This window comes from Cyprinus carpio, chromosome B18, assembly GCF_018340385.1.
Source record: "Cyprinus carpio isolate SPL01 chromosome B18, ASM1834038v1, whole genome shotgun sequence".
In the NCBI taxonomy this organism is placed as follows: domain Eukaryota; kingdom Metazoa; phylum Chordata; class Actinopteri; order Cypriniformes; family Cyprinidae; genus Cyprinus; species Cyprinus carpio.
In genome coordinates, this window is record NC_056614.1 from 6,804,967 (window position 1) to 6,819,680 (window position 14,714).

A 14,714-nucleotide genomic window follows, 5' to 3' on the forward strand; every position below is an offset into this window, starting at 1 on the left:
GAGTCTGCACTACAAAGAAAAAAAAATTCTCCAGAAAATGGTTCATCATTCCTAGCACTAACATAATATCTAACTTTAAATATTTATAGAAATCTATTTGTGCAATATGACAATGAGACATGATCTCATCAAATGTCATGAATTCCCCTTTGAAGAAGAGATCATATATATGATTTATACCAGCTTGTTTTCATGAGAAAAAATATGCTCCCATTTTAGGACATGTGACCAGAATGTTCTACCAACGAGGAGAGAATAGTTAAGGGTTGTTTATAATGAAGAACTTTTTTATTAGGTCCAAGTTTGCAGAGTGGAATATATGAAAAAAATTCCTCAATTCAGAAGGAACTGGAACCTTTTAATCTAAGATATTTACTACAAGAAGCATCAGGAGGTCAGTGTAAATCCAACCCATAATTATTCTCGCTTGTACTGCCCTCGCTTGTAAGATTATCTGCCCATCCACCTTTACCTGTTGGTTCTTGTAGAACATCCAGCTCATTTTAGGCTTCCTGTCTGCACATATAAACTTAGATATCGGTTAATTTATTACTTTAAGATCATTTGAAGACAACTGAAGAAAAGACATAAAAAGAAGGTATAAAATTCTAGGTAGGGTAATAATTCTAATTAAATTTATCCTTCCTAAAAATGAGGCAGAAACAACATTTTTAGTTATTATAGAGGCTTTAGGGTTTGCATACAACAAGCCAATCCTTTTAGAGAAGTTATTTCAACAGCCAGATTCAGACCCCACTCCACTCTATCAAATGCTTTCTCTGCATCAGTTGACACTAAAAGGCATGAATCAGAAGTTTTTTCCAAGGTAGTTCATAATATGAAATAAACGTTGAGTATTATAGTAAGATTGGTGGCCTTTAATAAAGCCTGTCTGATCAGCATTAAGTATACTGGGAATAACTGATTCTAATAGTTTTGCTAAAATTTTAACCTTTTATATCAACATTTAATAAGCTTATGGGCCTCTACGAACCACACAACCTCAATGTTTATCAAAAAACAGTAGGTAATTTGGCCAGGGATTTTTACGGGAGAGATAAGAGAAAAACACAGACATCCTGGATTCGGATGGCAATTAAATCACCGACTACACCGTGTAAATGGTGAAAATCACTTACGTCCCCCTGAGAAACAATTAACGTCCGAATAGGGCTTTTGATAGCTTATGTGTGAGATCAAAGTGCAGTGTATTTAATGAATAAATAATCACAGCCTATGAGTTTTTGTCTCATATTTATATCATATGATAAGCGATACCACACGAGCAGGGAGAGCAGTATTACATGAGTGCTGTTTTGTGCAAATGTGATTTTATACAACAGTAAATAAGAAGTTAATATTGTGTTATATTTTAAACACAATATTGTGTTTTTGTTCGAATTTATTCATAAAGACATTTACCACCACCTGCTGGTAGTTTTAGTTTCTTTGTTAGCGTATCATTTCATTTATTTAAAAAAAAAAAAAAAAACAAACATTAAAGGGAAAGTTCACCAAAAATAAATAAATTCTGTCATCATTTATTCATCCTCATCTTGTTTTAAACCTGAATGACTTAGGACTACTTTCTTTTGCACAACATAAAATAAGGTTTTTTGAAGGCTGGTGGTCTCTAAGCTGTTGGTTACCAGTGACATTCATTGTATGAAAGAAAAAAAAAATACTACAACGTTTCTCAAATTATTTTCTTTTATGTTCCATACTTTACGTTAGGCCGCTGTAGCCTAAACATTTAACACAATAATAGTTTTAAATTATCTTTTGTGGGTATTTTTACAACCAAATTTAGTTTGATTAGATTTATTAGATTAATTCATCGTTGCACCCTGTAATTTATTAGATTAAACATTTTAATCGACTGACAACCCTAATATAGATATATGTACTCTAAAATACTGTGAAAATAAGGGAGGTGGGAGGTAACTTTTATGTTTTACTCGCGTTACTGTAATTGAGTAGCTTTTTTTTGTGTACTTCTACTTTTTAAAGTATTTTTTTAAAATCAGTAATTTTACTTTTACTTAAGTATATTTTGTTTGAAGTATTGTACTTCGCTACATTTTAAAACACATTAATTACTGAGTAAAAAAAATAAAAAAATAAAAAAATTGCTTGCAGTAAACAATGGACAGGAGGGCAAACTTCAAATCTAAAACTAAAATCACAAGAAAGATGCAGACAGACAAAACAGGCGTTAGTGGTGTAGACACCGCTGAAAACTAAACCCCGTCATATTCTGAAGTTGAACTCGAAGGAAATGAAGTGAACCCCTGGCCATATTTATGCTTTATTATGCAGTGTAAGCTGTGCTTGCCTAGGGAGACCAAACTAGCAGCTTGTAAAATCTCGACATCAACCATTCGCAAGCATGTAGATGTAAGCTAAATAATTACATCGTTGCATTGGTGGTTAAAATGAAGCTTTGACATTTTAGCAAGAGGTTTGCATTAGCCAAAAAGACAATGGCGTGGAGTGTGCGATATATATCGTCTGCGATAATATCATAATTGTTGTTTCAATGATGTGCGCGTGCATTTATAGTGCGTTCTTTCACTGTATGATTCAGTCTTGTAAAATGCATTTAGAATGATCACAAAATTGAAGATATAGGGGCAGAAAATTTACATATTTATATCATTTCATATAATAAATCTTTTCCTCCAAAAATCATCATGATTACACACACACACAAATACACACACACACACACACACACATATATATATATATATATATATATATATATTTATATATATATATATATATATATATATATATATATATATATATATATATAAATATATATATTTTTACAACAGGTTAGTAAACAACTTAATTAAGAGACTTGCGTTTTAGACACCATATTGCCTGTTTTTGCTCTATTTCTACAACAAAAAATCATTCCAAACACAGCTACTAAAGCACAGTTTTGCATCTCTGAGCAACATGACAACATGAACATGAGTGTTTAGTTCCTGAATGAATCAACCGTTTAAATGATTGGTTCAATCGCAATGACTCACTTATTAACAGTGACTTGCTGACACATACTGGCCATTTTAATTTCAATTTAGATTTTTTTTTTTATATAATTAATTTCTTATAATTTCAAATGAGCATTCAACATTTTATGTCTTGCATATCAAAACATTATTCATGCATTTGTAACTGCAGGCTAAATGCATTCTTGTCCTGCACTAAACTGTTTAAATAAATCTAAATGCCACTTCCAATGAAGCTTCTGCATTTCCTCTGCATTGAAAAGATGAGTTTGTTGATACTGATTTGGCTGGTAACATCCCAAATGTCTTATTATTCTAAATAACTGATTCATTTAATTAAAAACAACTAGTCTGAGATTAATAGGCCTATCCCAGAGGTGTCAAACTCAGTTCCTGGAGGGCCGTAGCCCTGCAGAGTTTAGTTCTAACCTTGCTCCAGCACACATATCATGTAGTTTTCAAATAAGCCTAAATTATTAGATTAGCTAGATCAGGTGTGTTTAATCAAGGTTATATCTAAACTGTGCAGGACTGTGGCCCTCCAGGAACTGAGTTTGACACCCTTGGCCTGTCCCATTTTTGCCTCAATTTTTACTCTGAGTAAATTTTAAATGAGCTACTTTTTACTTTTACTTGAGTAGATTTTTAGACTGGTACTTTTACTTGTACTTAAGTAAAATGTCATTAATGTAATGGTACTTTTACTTGAGTAGAATATTTTTGTACTCTTTCCACCTCTGGAAAAAACTTGTCTGGTTTAGGGATGTCCTCTGACTCTGTGTTGAGCAAATAGGATTACTAGTTGTTGGCAGAGATAAAGGAATTAAATCTGGGCCTTGTTTTGCAGTTTGTTAGTATCCTTCATGACTATTTACTCAAATAGTAATGAAAATATTGACTATAAAAAATTTTTTTTAGTGTCTATTTTCATCTTCATCTATGTTTGCCCTAACTAAATCTTCCATCTCTGCAATGAAAGTAGTTTCCTTCATTTCAGCTCTTTGTTTATTGGTGAGAGGAAGCTCTGGATCAGGACTACACAGGTGATGCCAACGCTGTCAAGACACACAAACACGGGAAAACAACAGTGAGGTGGAAAGTGGACTAGACATATTCTCTTGGTTAGTTGTATAGATTAGCATTTACTGTTTCTTGCCTTGTTTATCTTATAAAATGCCAGGGATAAACATTTTTCTCCTGACCTGTTTCAGACTCCCTTTCCCAGCAAACAGTTGACCCAGCGCCCATCCAGGCACCAGTAAAATGGAAGACAGGGCCAGTAACCAGCCTAGTGCATACGCCCAGTCTGGGTACACATACCAGCGGTTAAAAGTGAGGGGTGTGTACTCTACCATAGAACAGACAAAAGACACCTGTGAATGGACAGAAGAGAAAGAGAAACAGTAAAAAAGGATGCAAAAGAAAAAAGATGTCAAGAACTGAGTTCAACACTATGATTAAGAAATGGCTCAGATATTTACAAATATTATAAATTACAGGACAAAACAGGCCCAATCAGAATGCTGTGACACTCACCACAGATACGAGAGGAGTCAGGTATTTCCAGCACAGCATGAATATGTAGTTGGGCCGTGACTTTGTCATGTCTTCAATGATGTCAAAGATTCTCTCAGCCCCTGTGGTGTGTAGAAGACTTAGCTTCACTGGCTTTCCAGCATTGACAGTTTATTCTGTTGGCTTTATCATGTTATGGTTTTAGCTTGTGTGCAACTCACCAAAAATCCAACCCATGGCCAGAGTCTCAAACACAGACAGGAACAGTACACAGGCTCCATTACAGGCATAGTAGTCAAACAACTGGAATACATACATCCCCCCCTGCAAGTCACAATACAACATTACAACCAGGGCCAGATTAAGGTATTTTGTTGTAATAATAATATAAAACACAAATTACAGCTCTCCATGGAAATTTTAGAAGTTTAAATTGGCTATTTTTTATCTTAAATTTAAGCTTGATAAAAATGTTTTTGAACATTGGCCTTTAACATTAGGCCTTTATAGGTTCAGTTTATTTTTTTTGGTTTGTTAATTAATTGGTTTACTGTTCATTTTAACATTAAGCTTTTATACTGTAGGCTCAGTTCATTTTTAAGTGTGATAACTCATTTTAGATATATAGATACTTTATTAATCCTAGAGGGAAATTCAAATATTTTTCATTTTACTCTCCTCACACTAAACACAGTTCCCCATCAGGAACTCAAGCTTCGTCGAAACGCTATGGGAACGCCTTCAGCGTGACGATGCTCTGAATCATATGTATAAATCAGACCAATGGATGGGCAAGGCCTCACAGGTGGGTGACATAGAGACCAGGAAGCTATAAAAGTATGGGTGGTGGAACCAGTGTCAGCTTTCTGTCATTCAGCAAGTGCTCTGTGTGTGTGTCAGTAGCTATTTGTTGTGAGTCTTATTTAGTGTTGTTTGTCCACTTAGTGTTGTTTGTCCACGCTCCAGTATGGCAAAGCTTCAGCAAAAAATAAGTATTTGGGCGAGGAAGGCTCTCTTTGAGGAGGGAGCGTTCACAAGCATTCCTCATGGTGCTGGCCCTACTTTCGCCAAGGCGGAGCGGTGCCTGCGCCTGTGCCTGTGCCTGTGCCTGTGGTCTTCGCATATGGATCCGGTGGAGAGAATGGAGACGGGCGAGTCCCTATTTTCTTTTTCACCCACCAGATTCAGCGGGGGGCTGACTGTGCTTTTCCTGCTGCAAAACGCTCTGCTCTCAATGGGCACGCTTTGAGGAGTGTGTCCGTGCCTGTGATCTCACGGTTGCGGTCCTGCTGCTGCTGAGGCACGGCGGCGATTGAGATCACAAGGATCGCATGTAATCTGGCGGACAGGTTGGAGACAGACTCTCCCTATCCCCACCCGCATTCCCTAGATCTACCACTCTCTCTTGAGGTTCGGAAGCCCGCGCTGCGGTTTCTTCCTCCTCTGAATGAAAGCTTGCGGCTGCAGCTATCTTTCTCCAAGGAGATTGATATTGTTTGTGTAACAGAGTAGCTCGCACACTGCAGAGGCAACGTGTGCATTACATTATTTTTGTTTTTTATATGAATCATCACACCAGACTGTGTTTACTCGTCTGGTTGGTTGTCTGCATTTAATTCTGAGGAATTAAATGAAGAATTTAATCTGACTATGAGAAGTTAGATATACAGGGGCTCTTGGGATAAAAATGTTCTTGAGTAAGAGCATGTTGGTGTATCTGCGGATCGTCATTCTTGCTGGATAGTCTTTGTCTAGACGTCCTGATGCCTATGGCTTAGTACTTCTGAGGGCCGGCCCCCTCTGGGGAAGAGTGGTGTACACCGCATTACACGGTGCCTGTCTCTCCTCAGTGCCCTCAGGAGATCAGTCTGCCAACCCTGCCACTCATGGTGCTTCAGGGTGCAGCGGTCTCCAGTGAGCACTTCTCTCAGTTACTGCCCAGAAACATAGCGGTGCTAAGAGGCTCGCTACCTCTTTAGAGGTTTCTAGAGCAGCTAGTTTGGCCGTCTCCTGCCAGTTCGCCGCTTCAGGGCACCGACCTAGCCGCTCTAAGTGCACCAGAGGCCAGTCTCAAGAGACTGATTCCCTTAGTAGGCCCCTGCCAAGCATGCCTCATTGGTTCCTGCCCCAAGCAGGCTCTAGTTCTATCAGTCTAGTCTTCATAGGAGATGACGTGGGTCTGAGGACTGTCGTTTTCAATAGGAGACTCCAGTTATGAGAGTCCTGATGCCATGTCTCAGGACTTCAGAAGGCAGGCCCTTCTGGGGAAGAGCAGTGTACACCACATTACACGGTGCCCGTCTCTCCTCAGTGCCTGTTTTTGGCAACTACTGCCAAATGTATCTCGGTGAGTCCTGCACACTGTAGAGAGAGGCTTCAGAATCCAGAATGGTTCTCTTCTGCCTCAGTTCAATGGGGTGATTCCCATTCTGGTGGGCCCCGAGCAGGTTCTGGGAATGGAACAAGAAGTAAACACTCTCTTGAGTGTCCAGGTTCTACAGCCGGCACTTCATCATTCCACAGAAGGATAGAGGGTTGTGCTGCGAGTCAGGCCTCCTCTCGCTACAGAGAGTTTCTGAGGGCTCTGCTCACCAGGGCTCCGCTAGGACAGTCTGTGAGTTCAGGCTAGTAAAGGCCTCCTCTCGTTTTAGAGTTGTTATGCTGAGGCCTCCACTCCTAGATCTCGGCCCATCTCAATCCTTCCCCATCACAGGAAGTTCCTGAAGTTGGCTTTCGGGGGCAAAATGTCTACCAATATCAGGTTTTTCCCTTCGGCCTTGCACTCTCACTCTGCACTTTCACAAAGAGTGTGAATGCTTTTCTGGCTCCTCTGTGACTTCAGGGCATCCACATACTCAACCACATCGAAAATCATGCATCGATTCTTAGATTTTCAGAATGCATTCCAGTTTTATCTCCTCATGAAGAAGAGTGCAAAAGATAGCTAGTGCGTTATGCTGAGCCTTGTAATTTCCCCTCAGCATAGAATGCTTTTATGACGTATGACGATTAACGTAAACACAGCTCACTGTGAACACCTGTGTAATTCGCTTCAACCTTTTCAAATTTTATGAATTATTATTTTAGGTTCAAGTGCTTGTAAGGATTTGGAAACAAGCAGAGTATGGCTGTTTCTAAAGCATGCAGTGCCATCTGCTGTTCGAAACTAAGCTCAGAATAGATTCAAGAAAAAATTGCGATGCATTCAGAAAATCTCTGAATCGATGCTGAATAATTTCTCTATTTGCGATTCATCGATTTATTTTCCCAGACCTATCGATGATTGGTTGATATTAGCTCAATCTGAGCAGATGGTGGTTTGGCATCAAGATGTCGTTCTCGCTTACATGAAAGAGGGGTTAAGACTTAATTCCAAGAAAAGTGTGCTTTCTCCAGAACAGAAAACCACTTATCTGGGCATGGTATGGGATTCGACCACAATGCAGGCAAGTCTGTCTCCTACTTGGATCGAGTCGGTCCTCTCCGCAGTTGCGAGAGAGAGAAGGCCAGTCACTCACTGTCAAGCAGTTTCAGAAACTGCTGGGTCTGATGGCAGCTGCATCCAACATGATACCTTTTGGCCTGCTGTTAGACCCCTACAGTGGTGGCTCAAGACCAAGGGGTTCTCCTCAAGGGGAATCCTGCTTCACATGCTCAAGGTCACGCGGCGCTGCCTTCCTGCCTTAAACATGTGGAGGAAACCTTGGATCTTGTCTCAGGGCCCGGTGCTGAGAGCTCCTTGTCACCGTGTAACACAGATGGTTGGGGAGAGGTTAAGAGTGGCCGCTCAAGTTTTTCTGTGGAGTGGCCCCCATCTCACATGGCACATCAACTGCCTGGAGATGCTGGCCGTGTTTCTAGCATTGAAACACTCCCTCCCGGACCTAAGAGATTGCCATGTGTTGGTGTGCACCGGCAACACAGAGATGGTCTCTTATATCAACCACCAGGGAGGTCTGCGTTTGAGCCCCCTTTACAGGCTGGCACACCAGATACTTGTGTGGTCCCAGGGCAAACTCCTCTTTGAGAGCAGTTCACATCCCTGGGCATATCAATATGGGAGCAGACATCCTGTTAAGGCAGGGGCCGAGGCCCCGGGAATGGAGCGTTCACTCTGAGGTGGTGAAGCAGTTATGGAGAATTTTTGGCCAGGTTCAGGTGGACATGTTTGCAACTCGAGAGACATTGCACTGTCCCCTCTCTGACTCATCCAGCTCAACTGGGGCTGGATGCCATGGTACAGATGTGGCCGGGCTTCGTCTGTACGCCTTTCCACCCAAAGGTTCTGCTCCCAGGAGTTCTGGAGAGAGTGCGCTGGGACGGGGTCCATCTACTACTATTGGCCCCATTCTGGCCGGGCCGAGTATGGTTTCTCAGACCTGATTTCCCTCTTTGACTACTCTCCATGGGAGATTCCTGTCAGGAGGGATCTCCTTTCACAGGCAGATGGTACAATCTTTCACCCCCCACCCGGAGCTGTGGAAGCTGTGAGTGTGGCCTCTGAGGGGGCACAACTCGTAGCTTCCAGTCTCTTAACTGAGGCTGTTGAGACCATCCTCCAGTCCAGAGCTCCCTCCACAAGCAAACTGTAGACATAGAAGTGGAAGCATTTTCACTTCTTGGTGCGGAGACCACCAGCTCGACCCAGTTGACTGCCCAGTTAGTACAGTGCTGGAGTTTCTGAGGGCCCGTTTCTCCACATGATTGACCCACTCCACCCCGAAGGTCTGGTGGTGGCCATTTCGGCCTACGACACCCCTCTCAGTGGCCAGTCAGTGGGCAGACACCCCCTGGTTACACGTTTCCTCCGTGTTGTGCTGAGGTTGATGCCTTAGGCCAGAGAAGCTTATGCTAAGTTGTAGATCAGGATGCTATTCCATAGCCTCGAGTCCTCAGATCTCCCCTCACCTCTGGGGGTCAAGGCGCACTCAACTAGAAGTGTGGCGGCCTCCAAGGCCTTTCTGGCAGGTGTGTCTATGCAGGACATCTGCAACGCTGCAGATTTGTCCACACCCCTCACGTTTATCAGGTTCTATGGCCTAGATATGCAAGCCACTCTGGGCTCTTCTGTTCTCTCACCCTAGCTGTGCTCTACCACACTGGGCAGGGATTTGTAAGTCTGGCGGCGTGGGCATACTCGTTCCCATAGCGTTTGGATGCAGCTAGAGTTCCTGAAGGTGAATGTCTCCAGGTTACGCATGTAACCATTGTTCCCAGACGGAACGAGACGCTGCATCTCAGTGCCATACTTCCGGCATCCCTGCGAGTGCTTGCTTCATTACTAGAAGCTGACACCGATTCCACCGCACGTGCATTTATAGCTTCCTGGTCTCTACGTCACCCGCCTGTGACATCTCGCCCATCCATTGCTCTGATTACACATATTACACATATTCGACACAGCGTCTTGTTCCCTCAGGGAACCATGGTTACATGCGTAAACTGGAGACGTTTCTTCTGACCTCTGTAACCATAATGAATTGGCCCAAGAAGCAAATGAGACAGAAGAGCAGTATGAAGATTTCTCGCCGTCCTTCTCTGCGCAGAATCATGGGGCACAGGTCCATCACTGACGTTGTGACGGCTTCCATTGATACAAATTCAAAGGGAAAGTGATAGTTATGGAACAACATGATGGTGAGTAAATGATAACAGAATTTTCATTGTTGGGTGAACTATCCCTTCAACACACTGAATGCTGTTTTTTTCAACTAACACCAAAAAATCCCAGATGAATTTGGAGCTGCTGTTGTAATTATAGTGCACAAGCATGAAAATACTCTAAATAAAATGTTTGCAGTTCATGAACCCTGCTATTTTCTCTGTTCTAATCTTTTTGTTCAGTGATATACACATTTAATTTTATAACAAAACTATAAATAGTCAGTGTAAATATAATTTTAGTTATACATATAAATGTTAAATCTAAATTTTAAACTAGCATTCAGAAAACTAAAATTTTGATTAATTTTATATTGTTAAAGCAAAATTTGTAGTGATTTGCATTTCAAGTTGTTACCACTTATTAGTCAGTTTTAGCTCACCTGTGTATCTAGCCCCAACAAAATAATCATGATGAAGAAACAAACAGCCCACAACTGAGGAAGAGGCATCATAGCTACTGCCTGTGGATAAGCTATGAATGCTAGTCCTGGCCCTGTCAGAGACAGTTCGAGATCGGATTTTGAGTAGTACGTATTTTTAGTCATTACTTGAATACAGTCTCTGTTTGCAGTAATTCATTATGCTTTCAGTACACTTTTAATTAATACATCCAGTGTTTTCATGAAATGTTGCATTACCTGATTCTGCCACCTCTGCAATGGGGATGCCCTGCTCTTGGGCCATGAAGCCCAAGACTGAGAACACAGCAAAGCCAGCCACCAAACTTGTGCAACTGTTCAGAACGCAAAGCCACAAGCTGTCCCTGATAGACATACAGTAGTTTATAAAAAACACACACAAACAACATCATTCATTTTCTAGCATTTGCTGGTTGAAAAAACACTTGCAGTATACGTTTCAAGAATTTCATTTAGCTAATACAACATAACAAATAGTTAATTTGTTAAATTGTTTACCCATTTATATTCTTATTCTTTGTAATTTTATTGTATGCATCAATACTAACCTGTAGCAGTTGTTGTTGTATTTATTGTAGCTTGCTAAAACAGTGAGAGTGCCAACAGACACACTATAGGAAAATAAGATCTGAGCCCCGGCCTCCAACCAAACCTACACACACAGCAATTTCAATATAATAATAGTATAAATGTGTTGGTAGTTACAGAAAAGAAAAACATACTTTTTAATGTTAAAATGTAGTGATACGTTAAAAATGTTAAATAATAATGTGATCTAGTCATTAGTTTTAGGCTATATGTGGTTATAAGGTCACATTGTGGTAGAGGGCAGATGGTGGGGTTACCTGTGGGTCAAAGAGACGGGCTGGTTCAGGGTACAGGTAAAACACAATCCCCTGTAGAGCTCCAGGAAGAGTCAACCCACGAATCAGCAACACAAGCAGCATCACATAAGGAAATGTAGCTGTGAAATACACCACCTACAGGCACAACTGCAATATTAAATTATTGCCAAAAATAGTTTTTTTTTTAATTTTTTTTTTTTTATCGTCCTTCTGCCACATAGTTGAAAGCAATGTGACAAAACACTAATTTCTTACCAATAAATGGAACTAATTGATTTCTTTCAGAATGTAGTACATACAAATAAAGTGACATTTTTGCACACCTTGCCCGTAGATTTGACTCCTTTCCAGATGCAGAAATAACAAATGACCCACATTGCAATAAGACACAGAAGAATCTCCCAGTTGATCTTCCCGATCTCCTCAATACCTCCAGAGAGGGACAGCACTCTGCGTCTGTAATAAGAGAGTCAGAAACTATATGCTTTTGTTTTTTTGTAGCACTTTATTTTGATAGTCCACTTTAGACATTCTACTAACTATAAGTAACTTTTCACGTAACTACGTGCCAACTTTCAGTCATTAGAGTATTAGTAAACTGTCTGCTAAATATCTGCTAACACTTTATTTTGATGGTCCTCCTGCAAAACTCAGTATCACTTTAATTATTTACTCCCAGAACTCAGTAGCTGCAGGTGTTGAATTAATCAGCGTTGTTCGGTTGAGGGTCAAATTCTTTGCAGCAAGATTTACACAGTCATCTAAGAAAAAGAAAAAGTGGGAAATAAAGATTTGATATTCAGAAGATGGCAGCAGATGGGTTTAACATTGTTTATTTATTTATTTAGATCATAACCTGTGTTCCAGGTATTGTCACAGCTGGCCCATGGCAATTGGGAGCTAAAAGAGAAGATGAGGTAGAAAAGCGCCCAGGCCAGAATGACGATGTAATACATGCAGCTGTAGAGAAGAATCAGTTGTCCTGCATAGCCAATACCTGACAAAAGGAAACAGATACAATGACTAGAAGAGTTAAAGAATTAAAGGATGATTTACCCAGTTGAAATGAATGCTGGTTTCTTTTACACTACATGCACTTTGAGTTTTGTGTCTTTCTTCTGATTATTTATTAAACCAGATGGTTTCTTTCACAAGTCTTTTTTCTACTGAAACATATATTCATATCTTTTATTTAACAAAGAAAAAAGGGAAAAGGAAATAGCTTATATAAAGATAAACTGCCACTTTGGCATATGAATAAAACTGCATGGTGTTTCAACGCAAAAAGATTAACGGAATGTAATTAAACATTTTTTAAAGATATCTTATAAATAGATGTTTTTATGACTCTCACCCTCAGCTAATGGACAGAGCCGATGCCAACATGTAATGCCCCCTTCCTGTGTGTACTGTCCCATAGCTGTCTCTAGCAAGAACAGAGGCACTCCACAGGTAACCACAAACACCAGGTAGGGTATCAGGAACGCCCCTGAGAACACACCAATGCAAAAACACATTATTTAAATATCACTGACATAATGCTAAGGGATTAAGTGTATTGTAGCTGGTTTCATACCTCCTCCATACTTGTAGCAGAGGTAAGGAAACCTCCACACGTTACCCAGTCCAATCACATTCCCTGCCACAGCCAGAAGAAACTCTGCTTTACTGCCCCAGTGCCCTCTCTCCTCTATTTGTCCTTCTATTCTGTCCATTCCGTTCAGTTTTCACACGTTTCCATTGATGTCTAGGCTGCACTAATTCTGCAGTGGTGGTTGATGTACTGCATTCTGGCTAGTTTTCTGGTTAACAATAGTTTATACAAATGTGTCAAGCTGTTCATTGACAGATCCTCCCCAGCTGAACTGAAAACCACAGTTACATTATTTTAGAAACAGAAAAGACAGGTAGGCAAAATCAGTAAATAAAGCGACTGGTTTTAAAACAAGCCTCCAGTCTAGGAAGACATTCAATGCAGCAGACATGTGCTTCCAATTAATATTAAACCAAGAAAAACATTTAACTGTTGTTAACTGTTTTGTTGTGATCATGTACAACTTGTATATAATGGACATTTTTTTTGGTTGGTTTAGTTCATGGCCCAGAACTTCTTATAGGTCTTTCCACTTAATTGTCCTAAAATTCATATATAACCATGTTTTAAATAAAACATTAAACAAGCAAAAATAAATAAATAAATAAATAAATACATTTCCTTAGTTTCTGTGGTGAAGTAGAATGGATCTTTGTCATTTTCTCCTTTCAAATCCACTTTGAAACTCTATCATAATCTGTCTCTATTCTACTTGTAATTTAAAGAAGTCACACCACAGTCAAGCTACTATTTTGAACAAGTAGTTTGCTACGTGTTTACCAAGCCTGTTCCTAAAGAGACACACCAACAGTACTTATTTTGAATATCTCCTCTATCTAAACCATTAATTTAAGCTCTTCACTGTAAAAAATGAAACTTCTCATTTTCCAGTTTACGAAAACTTTCAAAATACCAAAAAATGCTATTTTCTTGAAACTACACAAAAATCCTTGTCAGAGCAACAAAATTACCCCAAATGTTGCCCCAACTAGTCAAACACAGTTGTCTGAACAAAGAATTTCATATTGTTGAAATGTTAAGGCTTTGTGAGTTCCCAGCATGCATTGCAGCGTGAATAAATGATGCAGTTACTGTTATAGCGTTATTGTTTTGCTGTTTGCTCACTTAATTTCAACTTTTTTATTATTGTTTTATCATTATTGTTAGTTATTTGTTGTACTGTGATGTAAAGAGCTCATATTTTTATCATGTGTTGGTTGTCACCGTTCTTGAGGTTTGTGTGTCTGGTATTGAGGCCTAGAGTATGTTAAACTGGTTATGTTTATTTTCTGGATATAATAGTCTTGTAAGATGTTTTACAAACAAAGACAATGTTGTCTGCTTATTGGACTGTCATAGCCTTTCACCTTTGTCATTTGAAAACAAACATACATTTTTTTTTAAGGATGATGTCATAGATACAATGGTTAGAGAGTCGGACTCCCAATCGAAGGGTTGTGAGTTCGAGTCTCGGGCCGGCAGGAATTGTGGGTGGGGGGAGTGCATGTACAGTTCTCTCTCCACCTTCAATACCATGACTTAGGTGCCCTTGAGCAAGGCATCGAACCCCCAACTGCTCCCCGGGCGCCGCAGCATAAAAATGGCTGCCCACTGCTCCGGGTGTGTGTTCACAGTGTGTGTGTGTTCACTGCTC

The 14,714-nt window shown here is 40.1% G+C and overlaps 1 protein-coding gene across 1 annotated transcript; it reads right to left on the bottom strand.

Annotated features, from left to right (window-relative positions):
• Positions 1-3,645: 3,645 nt before the first annotated feature.
• Positions 3,646-14,380, bottom strand: LOC109068354 (sodium- and chloride-dependent GABA transporter 2-like). The gene is made up of 14 exons (XM_042743742.1): positions 13,043-14,380; positions 12,821-12,955; positions 12,323-12,463; positions 12,140-12,227; positions 11,790-11,922; positions 11,467-11,601; positions 11,170-11,273; positions 10,841-10,965; positions 10,585-10,695; positions 10,001-10,140; positions 4,760-4,862; positions 4,560-4,660; positions 4,226-4,396; positions 3,646-4,078 (listed from the first exon to the last, which is right to left on the bottom strand). Exons 1-14 carry the CDS (start codon positions 13,179-13,181, stop codon positions 3,938-3,940), a joined length of 1,767 nt encoding a protein of 588 aa, XP_042599676.1. The 5' UTR covers positions 13,182-14,380; the 3' UTR covers positions 3,646-3,937.
• Between the last annotated feature and the right edge of the window lie 334 nt (positions 14,381-14,714).

Bases quoted from the DNA above. Each gene is read 5' to 3' on its own strand.
- LOC109068354 (XM_042743742.1), bottom strand. From the start codon at position 13,181: ATGGACAGAATAGAAGGACAAATAGAGGAGAGAGGGCACTGGGGCAGT. The intron at 11,274-11,466 runs GTAACCCCACCA...CTGTGTGTGTAG, and splicing joins CCCGTCTCTTTGACCCACAG to GTTTGGTTGGAGGCCGGGGC. The intron at 4,661-4,759 runs GTGAGTTGCACA...TACACACCACAG, and splicing joins GGCCATGGGTTGGATTTTTG to GGGCTGAGAGAATCTTTGAC.